Raw genomic sequence first — 14,150 nt, 5'->3', positions numbered from 1 at the left:
TGAATAGCTAAATAAGCCTATAAGGATGTGGCCTAAAATTGAGAATTTGACAAATTAGAGTTGAGAAAAACAAAAATCTGAGATATGGCTTTTGAAAAGTTGAACGGCCATGAGTAAATAATCGTTATGTCATAATAGTAATACTAGGATCAAAGTTCCATTTTAATTTAAACCGCATTCATTGACCATCATCCTTCAGCTAGGAACATACAAGTTTTTGATGCTTGTTTGTCTTGATGAAAACAAGTGACAATTCATCATGTTTATCAGCATCCACAAACTTTTTTGACATTTAATTATTTTAACTCATGAAAAAAAAATTGTTTGTCAGCCAATGAGAAATTTAAGTTGTTTTTCTTTTTGTTTGTTTTTTCTCACAAATATCATATCAGTCTCCTGCTCTCACTGGACAAATTGGATGAAAAATATCAAATGTTTCAAGTCGGCTGACAAAAACATATGTTTAAAACAAATCTGATAGTGCTTTTTTATTCAGATCTTTGTTTGTATTTCTCTCAGGAGGTGAGGGAGGAGGAGCTGAGGAGGAGCAGCAATCGCCTCCCCTTAAGAGAAGCAACTCTGCTCGAAATGTTGCCAAATTCCTCAGGAAAAACATCAGCAAACACAACCTACTTGCCTCTGAGCCCCCTGAAGCACAGTCACCTAACCAGCAGACGCAGCTGAATGGACAGGCGGCCACCCCTGATCACGCACACATCAACGGCCACACCCACGCCTCTCCAGAACAGGATCGACATAGTACTGACTCTGACCACCAGGTAGAGACGTTTAATCAGAAACCCATCCGCAGGAAAGACAACTTTTCTTTAGCGACTGTTACCGAGGAAACCAGCGGTGATGGAGAGACGGATCGGTTGACAGACAGCAGGTAATTTATATTTGTTGGATATCATTCTGGCAAATGCATAAAGACAGTCAATTGCAAGTAAAAGTTCTGCATTTTATACCCTGTTGGGTAAAAGTACAAAAATAGATCAGTTTGACGTACATAAAGAATCAAAGTGATTGTTTTGTCAATACTGATTTTACTGTTGGAGCTGCTGGAGTTGGAACTTGGAACTGGAACTGACTGCTTTTTACACGGTGAAGACACTTTAGTCTACTGGTTGCCAACCTTAGGGTCTGTTCACTATAGAGGGTCATAAGACAAATCTGGCGAATTGATAGATGATTAATGGGGGACAGAAAGCAAAAAAAAATGGATAGTAAACTTCAATAAAAAGTTTTGAGAAAGCATCATAATGCTGATGTGTGTATATAACGAAACTGACAAGGAGTCTATGGAAAAAGTAGCAAGCAGAGAAACCATAAATGTAAAGTACAAGTAACTCAGATCTGAAGTACATTTCAGTACCACTTATGCTTTCTTTTTTGTATATTTTCTGCTAACTAGCATCCATTTTCCCATCAGTTCTGAACAGAGCAGAACTGGACCAGAGTGTCAGGCAGAGTCAGCTGATCCTCAGTCAGCCAAACAGAGAACGGAGGAGGAGGGACCTGAGGTGGCCAAAGAGAAGAACCTTACCTTCACCCCGGGTAAAGCCCTATCCACCCTCGCCCCGCCTCAGCTGGCTCAGCTTCGCACAGAAAACGCAGACTCCTTTGACATGGAAGAGGTACGGGTTCTCCCGTGTTGCTCACACTGATACTGTATTTGCTTAGATCAGAGGATAACCTCTTCCCACGCACAGGTTTCACAGAGTCTACGCTGATGCCTTTAACCAAACTATTTCTCATTAACATGGATGTTTATTTTCATCTGCTTTATGGTCAGTAAATATGTACTCTGCCAGTCAAATTCATGCAAATAAGGACTAAATCATATTTTCCTTTAATGAAAACACCAGTAATGAAATGTTAGTTGATGTGAGTTTTCCAGGAAGCAGAAGCTTGCTTGGTTGTTCAGTAAATATTTATTCATGTGTAAGAGATAAATGGGAAATATTGAAGAAATAAATGAAGACCAAGTGTGCATTTACCTTTCCTGCCATTTCAACCCGTCAAGGAGAATCACATTTGCCCAGAGTAGCTGCAGAAATCTGACAGTTTTGGAAGTTAATGAAAAGCCTCGGGCTGTTTTGCATCCTGTTTGTTACTGACCCTCTACTCTTTATTTCTTTCCTTTAAACGCTCTCTGGTGTTTGTCGTTCTGGTGTTAGATTCATACTAACGAAGATGAGGCTTTGCCACACGGAACATCCAGAACCACCGGTGAGTACTGTTTTGACTGGGTTTTCATCTCACTTAAAGTAACATTGTGGAACACTTTCTAACATCAAGTTGTCAATTAGGAGATGGCAACCCTCTCAAATGCTGTCCACCCACCATCAAGCAACACACTTAATCTTTATCTGTAGGTTAAACTACTTGTCAATGTAGTTCAAGCAACTTCAATGTGACTCTTAAAATGACTCTCTGTGAAAATGTATATAAGTTGTTCATTCTAAAGCAATGAAACCATAACGATTGATTCAAAGCAATTGCATAGTAATGGAAACTGATTTTTTTCTCATTCATATTACAGTTTGCAGACTGCAACTTTAACTGCTGGGTGTTCTTTTGAACAGATAACAGATAACTCTGAGGTCTACTTTTATGAAATTTACATTAAATCATTAAATGAAATTGAATGAAAAAAATATTTAATTTATCTCAAGGGAAAATGATATAAGCATCAAAAATTAATCTTTCATCTGTTTACTTAAACATTAGCTGCTGCGGCACAATTGAGCCCCAAACCAAGCTTTCATCTTGCCACTTAAATGTCTTCAGACTTGACATTTAAAAGAACCCAACACTTGTCTTATAAATGGGATGAAAGGTCTGAGCGTCATGAATATTTCCTTGTCTCGTTTCCCTCAGATCACAGAGAGAACAGACTGTCCCGCTTTTTTTATATTAATGTTTTATGTTTGGTTTGAATGATTCTTCTCTGCCATCTACAGGTCAGACAGAGTACTCCAGATATGATCTTTATTGTTTTTTTTCTAATCAGTTGACTAAATTTGGTCTTTCTTCATGTCTCAGACCTATCAAGGACCGTCAGTCAGCAGTCAGACAGCAGCGGTTTTGCTGAGGAGCCCTCTGTCGACTCCAATAGCTACCTCAAGGTTGGTTTGTTTTTCTAGTAGACTTCATGTACCTCTTTTTATACAACTACAAATCAGGCTGCTGCAGTGGCAAAAAGCTTTGTGTAAAAAGCAGCTAATACAACTCACTGCTGTATTACTGTGGACAATTTGACACTATCATATCTATAATAATATGTCAGTAAAGATTTTCATATTTCTGCTAAAAAAGTGCCTTTACTCAAGTATACGCATAGAGTTTAAAAACATACCACTATATTTATTTAGGATAGTTTTAAAGAATTAATGTATCCAAGTCTGGATTTGTGGTAGTTCTTCTCAGATCCTGAATATTGTAAGTTGCAAGATATTCCCAAATCAGAGTGTGGTCAAATAATGTAATTTTGGAACACGTTGTGTGATGCACTGGATGGATGATTAAACAACTGACTCCAGTATTTCATCCAGGTTATTTTCTGCATAAAGTTTTTCTTTGATAAACTGAAGGCTAATCTGCACATAAGCAATACTATGAATCCTAAATCCATGATGCTGGGGCTTACCCTCAGGAAACATGAACCTTTCGTTCTGTCTATGTTACCCTGAAAGGTTTGACATTTTTTTCTCATCTGTTGAAGGGTGCAATGTAGTGAATAAACAGCACAGTTAAATCCATTCACTGTTGTTCTTGAAGTCATTAACAGTTTGTTATGTTTATGTTTATGCATTTAGCAGACGCTTTTATCCAAAGCGACTTACAGTTAGCAGTTAGGCAGATAGGGTAAGGGGGTCTTGCCTAAGGACCCTTACTGGAGATAGTACCTTTCATGCAGGGGAATTGAACCCAGATCTCCCACATGAAAGGTGGCAATCATACCACTACACTATCCTGTTATGCTGACTGAAATCTGTGTTTCAAGAGGAGAACACGAGTGTGGCAGTGTAACACTCTCACCTGTTATTCAGGAGCTACAGTGTCACAATAGTTGTAGAGTACCTCTGTTTGGGCCGGCCTAGTCGCTCTGTGCCAGTGTTTCAGTTAGATTTGACATTGAGCAGACACATGAGAAAGATTTCTTTTTGCAGTCCTTTTTTTTGTCATTGACTACAGAATTTGTTGGAATGGTGAAAACCCAACTTGCATGCAAAGTGGGATCTGCTCAGATTAACACAAACAATGCAAACTCAAGGAAGGAAATTAAACAGAAAAAATGACCAGTCCATTTATTAACTTTTCTCATCTAACATCTAAGTAAATACACTGCTGATGAAAATGTGAGGATGAAAAGCAGCAGTTCTGAAAACATTGTATGTTTGATGCAGCAAATAAGGACAAAATAGAGCTTTTCAGTTTGCAAACTGAAAAATGCAAAATGTTTGTAATTATGAATAATTACATGCTAATTTGAAAAAATCAAAATTAAATGATAGCCTAAGTGAGTCTCAGTCTCACCTTTTGTTCACAAATTCGCCTAAAGTGGCAAAAGCTATCATTCAGCCAATAACTTGATAATAAAGGGCACTTTTAGGAGCTGTGTCCTGCTTTTAACAATGGTAATTACATTTTGATTCATTATAACCAGGTGCAGGAGAGTTGTGACAGCTGTGACAGTGAGACCACTGTGACATCTCACCCTTCACAAGACGTGGCAACGCCCCTTGCACTGGACCAGCCAGCGTTTGATCTGCCAGATGGCAGACAGGAAGAGATGAGGTCTACTGGTGCTACCGAGGCCGATAGGAGAGGAAGCTCCAGGGAAGAGGACGGACTTGAAGAGAGTTCAGAGCAGGTTCCACAGTACAGGGCTCATCACTTCCCCAAGAAGAGACCTGCAGGAGTACATCAGGATGAGGCTCAGAATGGAGAGCAAGTTGATAATGGGGACAGGACTGATCCTGACACAGAACCACAACCAGATAGTACCCAGAGTATGTCTGCTTCTGGGCAAGAACCACAACTGGACCTACAACACACCCAGAATCAGTCAGAACAAGAACGACAACACATTGAGCACCTGACTGAGACCACAACAAACACAGATCACACAGAGGGAGCAGAGCCTCATATTAAGCCTGTCTTCTTGGATGATTCTAGTTCAGTTTATCCTCCTCCTCCTTCCTCTCCAGTTCTAAGCGCTCTGAGCCGAGCCAAACAGAACCCGCTGAGCCGGAAGGGCCAGCACATCGACCCCCAGAGCAAAGATGTACTTCAAACTCCAGGAGGGGGACGAGGAAGACGTGGCGTTCAACTGCAGAGGTCTTCCTCCCTTCCCTCTTCGCTCCTTCCACCCAGAGTTGTGTCTTCTGTCAGGGTCCAGTTTGGACAAGGCCAGGCGTCCTGCACCCCACCCAGGTACTCCTTTAAATATACTCAGGAGGACGCAGCACACAAAGAGGAGAAGGAGACACTTGAGGAGAAGGAGGAGGACGGTGGACAGAGCAACTGTCTGTCTACCTTGATTATAAACCCTGGCTCAAAAGAGAATCCACCGGCTGCCATCCCTCCTAAACCCATCCCTCGCCACCTGATGCGATCATCCTATTCCCTACAGAGCTCCAGCCCTCCTCCCGATTGGTCCCCAGCAGACAACCCCTTCTCCTGGAGCACCCAGAGTGTTCCGGATCTTTCGTCCTCTCAGCAGCATCCTAGCCAATTTCCACAGAGAACGCATGCCAACCAAAAAAGGCTAAACTGGAATCCCGGCCAAATGTTGCCAAATCCCAGTCCGTCAGCGCTGTTTTCTGACCCCAGTCCCAACCCTAGTCTTGGGTCCAACTCCAGCCCTTACCCATTTAGTCTAAACCCTCATCCATATCACTCCTATGTTACTCCTCCTAACCTCCTTAATCACCACAACACTTCTCTGAACCACTATTCTAGTCTAACCAGTCTCTACCACCCTCCTACTCCCCCAGTACCCCCACACGGCAGTCTTACCAACCTGCATCAGCCACCACCTTCCACATCTCCTCACTTACATCGTGGCACTCCCACAATGCACCACCACAGCTACAACCATCCATACAGTCATCAACCACCTTACTACACATCTCCTCAGTTTGCCTCACCTTGCCAGGTTTACCATGGCTACAACATGAGCCCACACTTCGCATTCCCCCATTCCACCACCCAGTATCCACCGATGGCCCCAGAACACAGCTTCCACCCAGGTCGAGCTCATTCTGCTCCAGGCTTCCCTGCCAGTCTGGGGTCTTCTCCCAACCCATTTCAGAACTCTTACCTTGGGCTCACTCCTCCTGCTGCTCCAGGTTCAGGACCCGGTCATATCCCGTCCAGCACAGAGATGCAGCTGAGGCGGGTTCTGCATGAGATCAGGGGAACGGTTCAAAGTCTGAGTCAGGTTGGTCCTCTTGAGTCACTTAATTTGCCACTAATTGTTGTGTTAGTGTTGTTTTACAACTTTGGTTCTAGCTCTTGCCATGTTGTTACTTTATGTTAAGTAACTGGTTGGCATTTTTACTTATCTTATCTTATCTTATCTTATCTTACTTATCTGTCGCATTGCCCGCTTGGTAAGTAAAATTTAAACAAAAGCTGCAGTCCCCAGTTTTATGGCAAAAAAATGTGCATGATTGATAAGTTGTTCCGCTTGGTTCTTGTCTGCAGAACTCTCAGTCCAACAGCCACAGCCATGACATCCCTTCCTATAGTTTTTTGCCACAAAATATAATTTTGTCTTCTTGTTATGTTTCACTGCTTGTCTTGATGTTGTTATTCTTCACCCTCTAGAACCAAGATGGCACTCCAGATGCTTTCGGTGACCACAGAGCAGCTACTCCCAGCCACCAGGTACTATGACCCTATTTGATACCCTTGTTCCTGCAGTTAAAATGTATTTGATTTAAGTTACGTTTGCCAGAAGACCTATAGTTACACATTTCCACTGTATTTTAATCCAGATATATAAAAAAAATCACTTAATTGGGAAATCTCAAGTGTACATACAAGTAGTTTTCAGCAATGTTTCCATCCAGTTGTTGCTTTTATCAATAAAGTGTGTATCTCTTTACAGTCTTTGGCAGAGTTTCAGCAGAAGAGGCGGAATCTGAACATGTTCCGCAATCAGATGATGGACCTCGAGCTGTCAATCATGCGACAGCAGGCTCTAGTCTACAAACACCTCAGCCCTGCCGACAGGTGACACACAATGACAAACACATACATGCTGCACAGTAAAACTGCACAGTAACCTGGACCCAGATAATATTTGACACTATGAAACAAAGCAAACTTTGTGTGTGTTTGTGTGCTTATTTACAGGCTGGAGGCGGAGCAGCTTCAGTCTCTAAGGTCAGCAGTCAGAGAGGAACTTCAGGAGCTGGAACAACAGCTGGAAGATAGACTGATAGAGCTGACGCAACACTCACAACACAGAGTAATTTCTAAAATCAACAGATATTTGCAATACAGTTCATGTCTTCAATAAACTCACAATCATGACCTAATATGGGTCACTGTAATACCTGTTGTCTTACTCAGGGTCTTGACAGAGGCAGCAGTGTTGACAGTCTGTCCACCGCATCTGCACTGAGAGCCATGGAGCCGGTCTGCACTCAAAGACATACACACTCGTTAGTCATTTAAAGCTATAAATGCCAATGTGTGTCTTAATAAACATCTCTTTCCTGTGTGTCTTCCGGTCTATCCAGATGTCTGACCTCCTCAGGGAGCAGTTCTTTCTCCAATCTGAGCTCTCCTATGACGGCCATGGCCCCTCCACCAACCCCTCCACTCGCTCGTCCAGTCCGGTTAGAGGAGGAGATACCAAGCAGAGGCAAGGAGTGTATCGGGCATCGATCAATATAACCCCTGCTCCTCCTCCTCGTCCCAACACACTGACTGAAGAGGGAGAGGAGGGGGAGAGACAGAGAGACAGTGAGGGAGTGGAAGTGGGAAAAGTAGGAGAAGGGTTTGGGGAAGAAGACACACTAGAGGAAGAAGGAGCAGCCGGAAGATTCAAAGTGGAGAACTTTCAGCAGCTCATCAGAGAGGTAATATCACAACTTTAATCGAAAGTCCTGCTCTGACTCACACTTCTATATTTGTTTATCTACAAATGCAACCAAGGAGAAAAATTTTGGGGTTTTTTTCCCGCTGCCCTCTCAAACAAGAACAGTCTGGGGCCACATATCTGCACCAAGTCTGAATAAAAAAGAAAAAACTTTTTTTAAATCGCGAGTTCAGATGCATCCAGACCTAAGAAGTTATTCCTTTAAGTTGAAACATGCTCCACCTCTGGTAAAACATCCATATAAATCCTAACTACACCATCTCAAATTAAGTCATGGTTTTTGTTTCAAATCATCCCCATCTCACAAAAATGACAGAGAATGAATTTTTTTCAGTTTAAACCTTTACTTTAAAATCTCTTTAACACTGACCAAGGCAGCCAGCAGTTCAGAAAAGCAATAGTTCTATACACACAACAATACACACATATATATCCAAAAAAATTATTACATGTACATGCACAAAAACAGCTATCAAATCTATAAACATCAAAACTAAAGAAAAGATATCAGACTGTTTGCTTGTCAAGTCCCACATCTAGAATGTTTATAGTTAGTTTAAAGTCATTTAGTAAGGCCTGCTCTTTAAGATTCAGGCAGGTTTAGAGCTGATGCCAAGTGTAAGCAGCAGCATATTTAAAGACTATTTCCCCCAATTTAGTACAGGCTATAGCAAGAGTTAAAATAACAAGTTTTGGGAGCAGAGGGAATAATTTCCCATATGTTTTGGGGGGGACTTAGATCTTTAGATACGATGGAAGAAGGCCAAGAGTAACTTTATAAATTTGAATTTGTCATTGTTTGAGCCCACAGGAGGATATGGCAGACTATCCGAGCTGAGAATACAAACATCCAGTGGTGATAGCTTTTTGGTTTATGTGAACAGTGTGAAAGAAGCATGCATGTAGATGACAACACGAAAACGAGTGACAGCCTCACGTGTCTTTTTGGCCTCAAAGGAAAGACAAGATTTAATTCTAAAGAAAAAGCCCTGTTGCAGCTTCTGTTTGTTTTTTCTTACCAATTGCTGCATGAAATAAAATAGAAAAGTCACAAATCGCCACATTGGAAACTTTGCAACTAGGGAAGAGTATTTCAACAATTAAAATTGTATAAAACCTGTCCACGGTGTGCCTCAACAGCTGGGGCAGGAAATCATGACCCTGAAAATGGATCAGGCAGAACACAAAATCAGCCCATAAACCAGAACTTTACCTTGTAGCTCTCGATTGCAATACCACCCCACTGTAACAACTGTCAGATCAAACACAGAGCTCGCTGTTTAAACTCGTTTAGTTTGGCTGCCCTCAATGCCTTCTCTTTGAGCTGATTTGCAACCCACCTCCACCCCAACGCCTTCTTTTCAAAGTAAGTCCGCGTCATGTATATTGTTACTGATGCATGCTTTGTTCTGTCCTCTGGGAGATTTTTGATGCTGCACTCCCGGCCTCAGACTTCTCACATATATACATGGAGAAGCAGGAATGTACCAAAGCAGATCCACACTGCCAAATATAAATGACTTCTGATGGATGTCATAACCTCTTTGACTAAAAGTTATCTCTCTGATCCCTGATTTAAGCAGAACAGTATCTGCTGCACTTTAAAGCATGCTTCATTGGATACCTGTAAAAAGATAATTCAATGTATTTTAAACTCTGTTGAAACAAACTCTCAGCTTTGACAGCAGCGGAGAAATCAATCATTATGAGATGGAACATTCCAAACTTTCCTCCAAAAAAAGGGCCACTAGGGTCAAAAAGAGTCGTATGAATGTACGCAACACAGACACAGACACTCGTAATTGTTTGCAACTTATGAAAGAATTTCTTTGTTTTTGTTTGTTTCCCATCATGTTATCAGTATGTTTTTTTTTTTGTTTGTTTTTCTTCTTCAGCTCCCCTTATGTGCAGTTTTTTATGTAATGTTCTGATTCCTTTTTGAGATGACATCAGGTGTTCAAAGTCTTTTACCAGTTCTGTCTCACATCTTCCAGATTCGAGAGAGTGTGGCGAAAGAGGTGAAACGTGAGATTTACAGCGAGCTGCTGGCTGCTGCATCGCCGCGGGGCTCACCCTTACCTGCCAGGCAACACCCCCTGTAGTCATAACATAACAGCAGAGCATCTTCCCCATCACCTCCGGCCTTAGAAACCACAGCCTGATCAACACCACTGTGTCTGTAACACTGTATAGATGAGTAACACTGTGGAATTCTTTGTGTCTGTAGCACTGTATGTCTGTAACACTGATGATGAACCAAGCACGTCACCTGCATGAGATAAACCCCACTCACTCCACCTGTGAACCCCCTCCTGCTATTAAAGCACTTGTCGTTAGTTAGAGCTTCAGGTGAGAAGTCTGGTTGCTTCTACTAACGTGGTGTGATCCACGCTGGGAACCCCAATCTAGACCATCAGCGATGATTTATTGTCCATTTCTTTAATCCTGTTTCTCCTTTATTAACTGTTGTGGTCAAACTACCATGACTACCACTAATACAACTAGTACTGCTGCTGGTATCTCCACCACTAATCCCAGTCCTGCTAATATCTTGCATCAAGTTAGCCTGATCTCACTGAGAGCAGTTCTGGATTTTAGCAGAAGTCATATAGTTTGTAAGTAATAATCAGCAAGTTTTACTTAAAACACAGAGTTGTCTCTAACTCTGTGTTCTCTCAGTGGAGAATATAACACAAAAACACCCACAAATATCACAAACTCAATGTAGCCAGTGTTCAAAAGTGCATCAATCAAACTGCAGGGTTTGTCCATATGATGAAAATGTATGTCGATCCTCTCGTCTTGCTGTTGTGTAGGTTTTTGAGATATCCGTCTTTAAAATTTGTGCCTCCTGCCCACGAGTATTAAACTTTACTTCAGCCTAGGAGTGTCACAATATACCGGTACTGATGATAATCAAGATATTAAATTGAATTGAAAATGATACAAAAAGCCAAATCAGCCATTCCATTTTCAAAGTTCTTTATTTTCTATTTTGAGTGTGATTTAACTCCAAGAAAAGAGACAAAACTTTAAAAAAAAAAAAAAAAATTAGCCTTGTAGGAATATTTTTTTTCCAGATTTCCATTGATCTTGCCTTGGTCTGTTATTTTGAACTTTTTTTGACCATGATAATCTTGTAGTAAAACTTAGGTTTTGTAATTCGACTTGATTTACTTTGTGCTGCACAGTGCAATGAAATATGACATTTGAATTATTTCATTCTGTCATTCTTAAATAATTTTACTGGAAATATTCTTGAGCAGGAAAAAAATAAGCAAAACAGTATTATATATTCAGAAGGAACTCTTAATTTCCTTCATGGTGATAAGGTGGAGGCAGAAATCGCACAGACAGCTATCCAAAAACCAAAAATCCTTCATAGAGAGGTGCCACCAGGGGAAGAGTCAAGATGTTTTTAATTTTCCATGAATCAAGTTTTTAACATGTCTTAGCACCCCTTTAAAGATACTAAAAATACCTTAATTTTCCTTCTATTCTGTCCTTTCTGCAGTCATCCCTTGTAGGGATTTGTGTTCTGTAATCTTTGAGTCTGCTCAGAGGCAAACTGAGCTTTTTCCTCTTTAAAGTTGCTCATTCCATGCACATTTACCCTTAATTTAAAAGGTTTAAAGAGTTTTTGATTTAGATACGTAGGAAATATGATACATCATCACTATCATCATCGTCATCATGCTTCTGTTCATTTCACCACCTGCTCATCAGCTCATGAAACAAACAAATGATGTAATTGAAACATATTTCGATCGCAGTAATTTTAGAATCAGGCAATGTTATGTTGAAAAGATGAAATATGTGACCACTTTTATTGGATTAATGAAGGTAAATAAATTGTAATTAGAGCAAATCTTTCAAATCATAATCCTGAAATGTTGCTACTTTTAGCAGGTATGTTAGCATGAAACTATGCTCAAGACTCTCAAAAACATGTCTTTACTTTGTCCGTGTGTTTGTTGGAGCTGAGCAATGTATGTAAGGTGATCAGTGTGTGATTTCATAGAAATACTGAGGCTTAGAGGTAATTGGTTTTGGTAAGTTGTCATGGCAACAATGATGAGAACGATGATGTTGCAACTGTTCTTAGGGAGGGATTTTTTTTTCTTTTGTCGTGTTAGCATGTTAGTTTCACTTTGTCTAATGAAAAATTTGCGTGCAATAATGTGAACACATATCGATTACATTCTACTATTATTGATATCAATAGATCACAGCTAACATTTCTGACGTGATGCATCTCTAATACAGAAAAGTGTGAGGCTTGCTGGTCTTATTGAGAGAAATGTCTTCCTTTTCGCACAGATTCTGCTAAACTAATTGATTGCAGTCAATGAACCTCTACTTTCTTCAGCATTATTGCCTGTGTTAGTTTATTTGTGGTGCCTCACAGGTTTTTGAATGTATAGTCAAGTTAGTTAGTTTTTAAAGACAACAAAATGGTAACTATGGGAGCTAAATGCAGTCACACAACACTTTTTTTTTTTTTCCCTAATAGGGCAATGATTGTGAATACCTCCACACAGACTCACATCAGAATTTTAATTGTCTGTTGGGAGCAGATCTGAGTGTGCTTGGATGTTTGGAAACTGTGAATCAAAGCTCAAAGAGAAGCTGATTAATAAGAATGGGAGCTTTCAGATTTATTTACCTGTTTTTTGCAGCATGTGCAGCTGCCTCAAGTGTCGACATGTGACCTGAATATCTGAAAACAATTTTCGATTATGTGAATGCTCCAAGTGTTTATGAATGAGACTTTGAGCTTTGATTCTCTTCTTTTTTTCATGTTCAAATAATTTTTTTCAGATCAAGAATCCACTCTTCTAATTACACTTTACTGTTTGACTGTTGGTGGTTATTAATTTCTATTGACGTCTAATGATGATAAAGATGTGTATTTTGTACTGATGTGCCATGAGTGGGATGTAGGGAGGGGTCACTCTGTAGAGATGAGAATAATAAAGATGTATTTATTTTCAGTATAGATGAATTTGTGTGTTAATGTTCACTGTCAATCACAACATTCCCCTGCATCATTCAGAGTACAGGGCTGGAATTAAGGATTTAGCTCTTAGTTGAACCTTTTCGGTAACGCATAACTTCACTTTGTCAATGGCCCAATTGACTTGTGGCATACCACAGGGTACAGTCCTTGGCCCCCTTCTGTTCTTTATTTACATGCTGCCTCCTGGCCAGCTTATTCGAGATCAAAATGTACATAACTATTTTGATGTTGATCACACTCGGCTGTACATGTCTATCTGACATTAAATTCCGCATGACCCAAAATGTTCTTTAAGTCAACAACGATAAATCGGAGATTATTCTGTTTGGTCACCCAGTTTATTTTATTCATGTTGGTTCTAGTATTGTCAGTCTTTCAAATAAAACTTCCCAGCTGCTAAGAATCTAGAAGTACTATTTGAATCTAGCTTTAATTTTGATACTCAAGTCAAGCATATTTTGTCTTTTTTTTTTTGTCCAGCTTAAGACCATCTAAAAATCTGGTCATTTCTTTCAACTTGCTGACTAATAAAAAGTAATGCAGGCTTTGTCTCCAGCTGATTCAAAATGCTGCAGCTGCTGTAACAAATACAAGGTATGAACACATCAACCCTGTGCTATCCTTCCTGCACAGGCCTCCTATTAGATTTCTTATCATTTTAAAGTCTTCAAAGCCTTAAATGGACTTGGCCCAAATCGCATCTCAGACTTACTGACCTGCCATGTTCCCACTCGACCATTGAGATCCACAAATAGTGCCTTTCTCTAACTATTCCCAGATCGCAGTTAGAGGAAATAAAAGAGAGATGGGGCCTTTTTCCATTAGAAACTAGGAAACTCTTTGCCCACCCTTTGCCCTCTTTGAACCGACCTTCAAATCTTTCTTCTTTGAAGCAGTGTCAGATACATTTACTACACATTTTATTGTTGTGTTTTCTTGAGCATCTATCCACTCTAACTTACCTTATCCCTTCTTGTAAAGCACTTGGTGATGTTATCATTCAAGGTC

At 40.3% G+C, this 14,150-nt stretch overlaps 1 protein-coding gene across 4 annotated transcripts in view; it reads left to right on the top strand.

The window, feature by feature from the left end:
- itprid2 (ITPR interacting domain containing 2) overlaps positions 1 to 13,119 on the top strand; it is a 54,090-nt gene extending 40,971 nt beyond the window's left edge. For all 4 annotated transcript variants that reach the window (XM_072396569.1, XM_072396567.1, XM_072396568.1 and 1 more), the window contains 11 exons: positions 520 to 889; positions 1,433 to 1,637; positions 2,181 to 2,232; positions 3,049 to 3,131; positions 4,673 to 6,451; positions 6,841 to 6,900; positions 7,124 to 7,248; positions 7,372 to 7,486; positions 7,591 to 7,656; positions 7,761 to 8,102; positions 10,117 to 13,119. In XM_072396569.1, coding sequence (XP_072252670.1) covers positions 520 to 889; positions 1,433 to 1,637; positions 2,181 to 2,232; positions 3,049 to 3,131; positions 4,673 to 6,451; positions 6,841 to 6,900; positions 7,124 to 7,248; positions 7,372 to 7,486; positions 7,591 to 7,656; positions 7,761 to 8,102; positions 10,117 to 10,224 — 3,305 coding nt within the window. In that variant the 3' untranslated portion in view covers positions 10,225 to 13,119. The remainder of the gene's footprint in view (positions 1 to 519; positions 890 to 1,432; positions 1,638 to 2,180; positions 2,233 to 3,048; positions 3,132 to 4,672; positions 6,452 to 6,840; positions 6,901 to 7,123; positions 7,249 to 7,371; positions 7,487 to 7,590; positions 7,657 to 7,760; positions 8,103 to 10,116) is intronic.
- Positions 13,120 to 14,150: the final 1,031 nt, after the last annotated feature.

This window comes from Leuresthes tenuis, unplaced genomic scaffold (genome assembly GCF_036924035.1).
Source record: "Leuresthes tenuis unplaced genomic scaffold, fLeuTen1.0.hap1 SCAF_12, whole genome shotgun sequence".
NCBI lineage: Eukaryota > Metazoa > Chordata > Actinopteri > Atheriniformes > Atherinopsidae > Leuresthes > Leuresthes tenuis.
The sequence above is the reverse complement of the archived record's forward strand: the minus strand, read 5'-3'. Positions and strand labels throughout refer to the sequence as shown.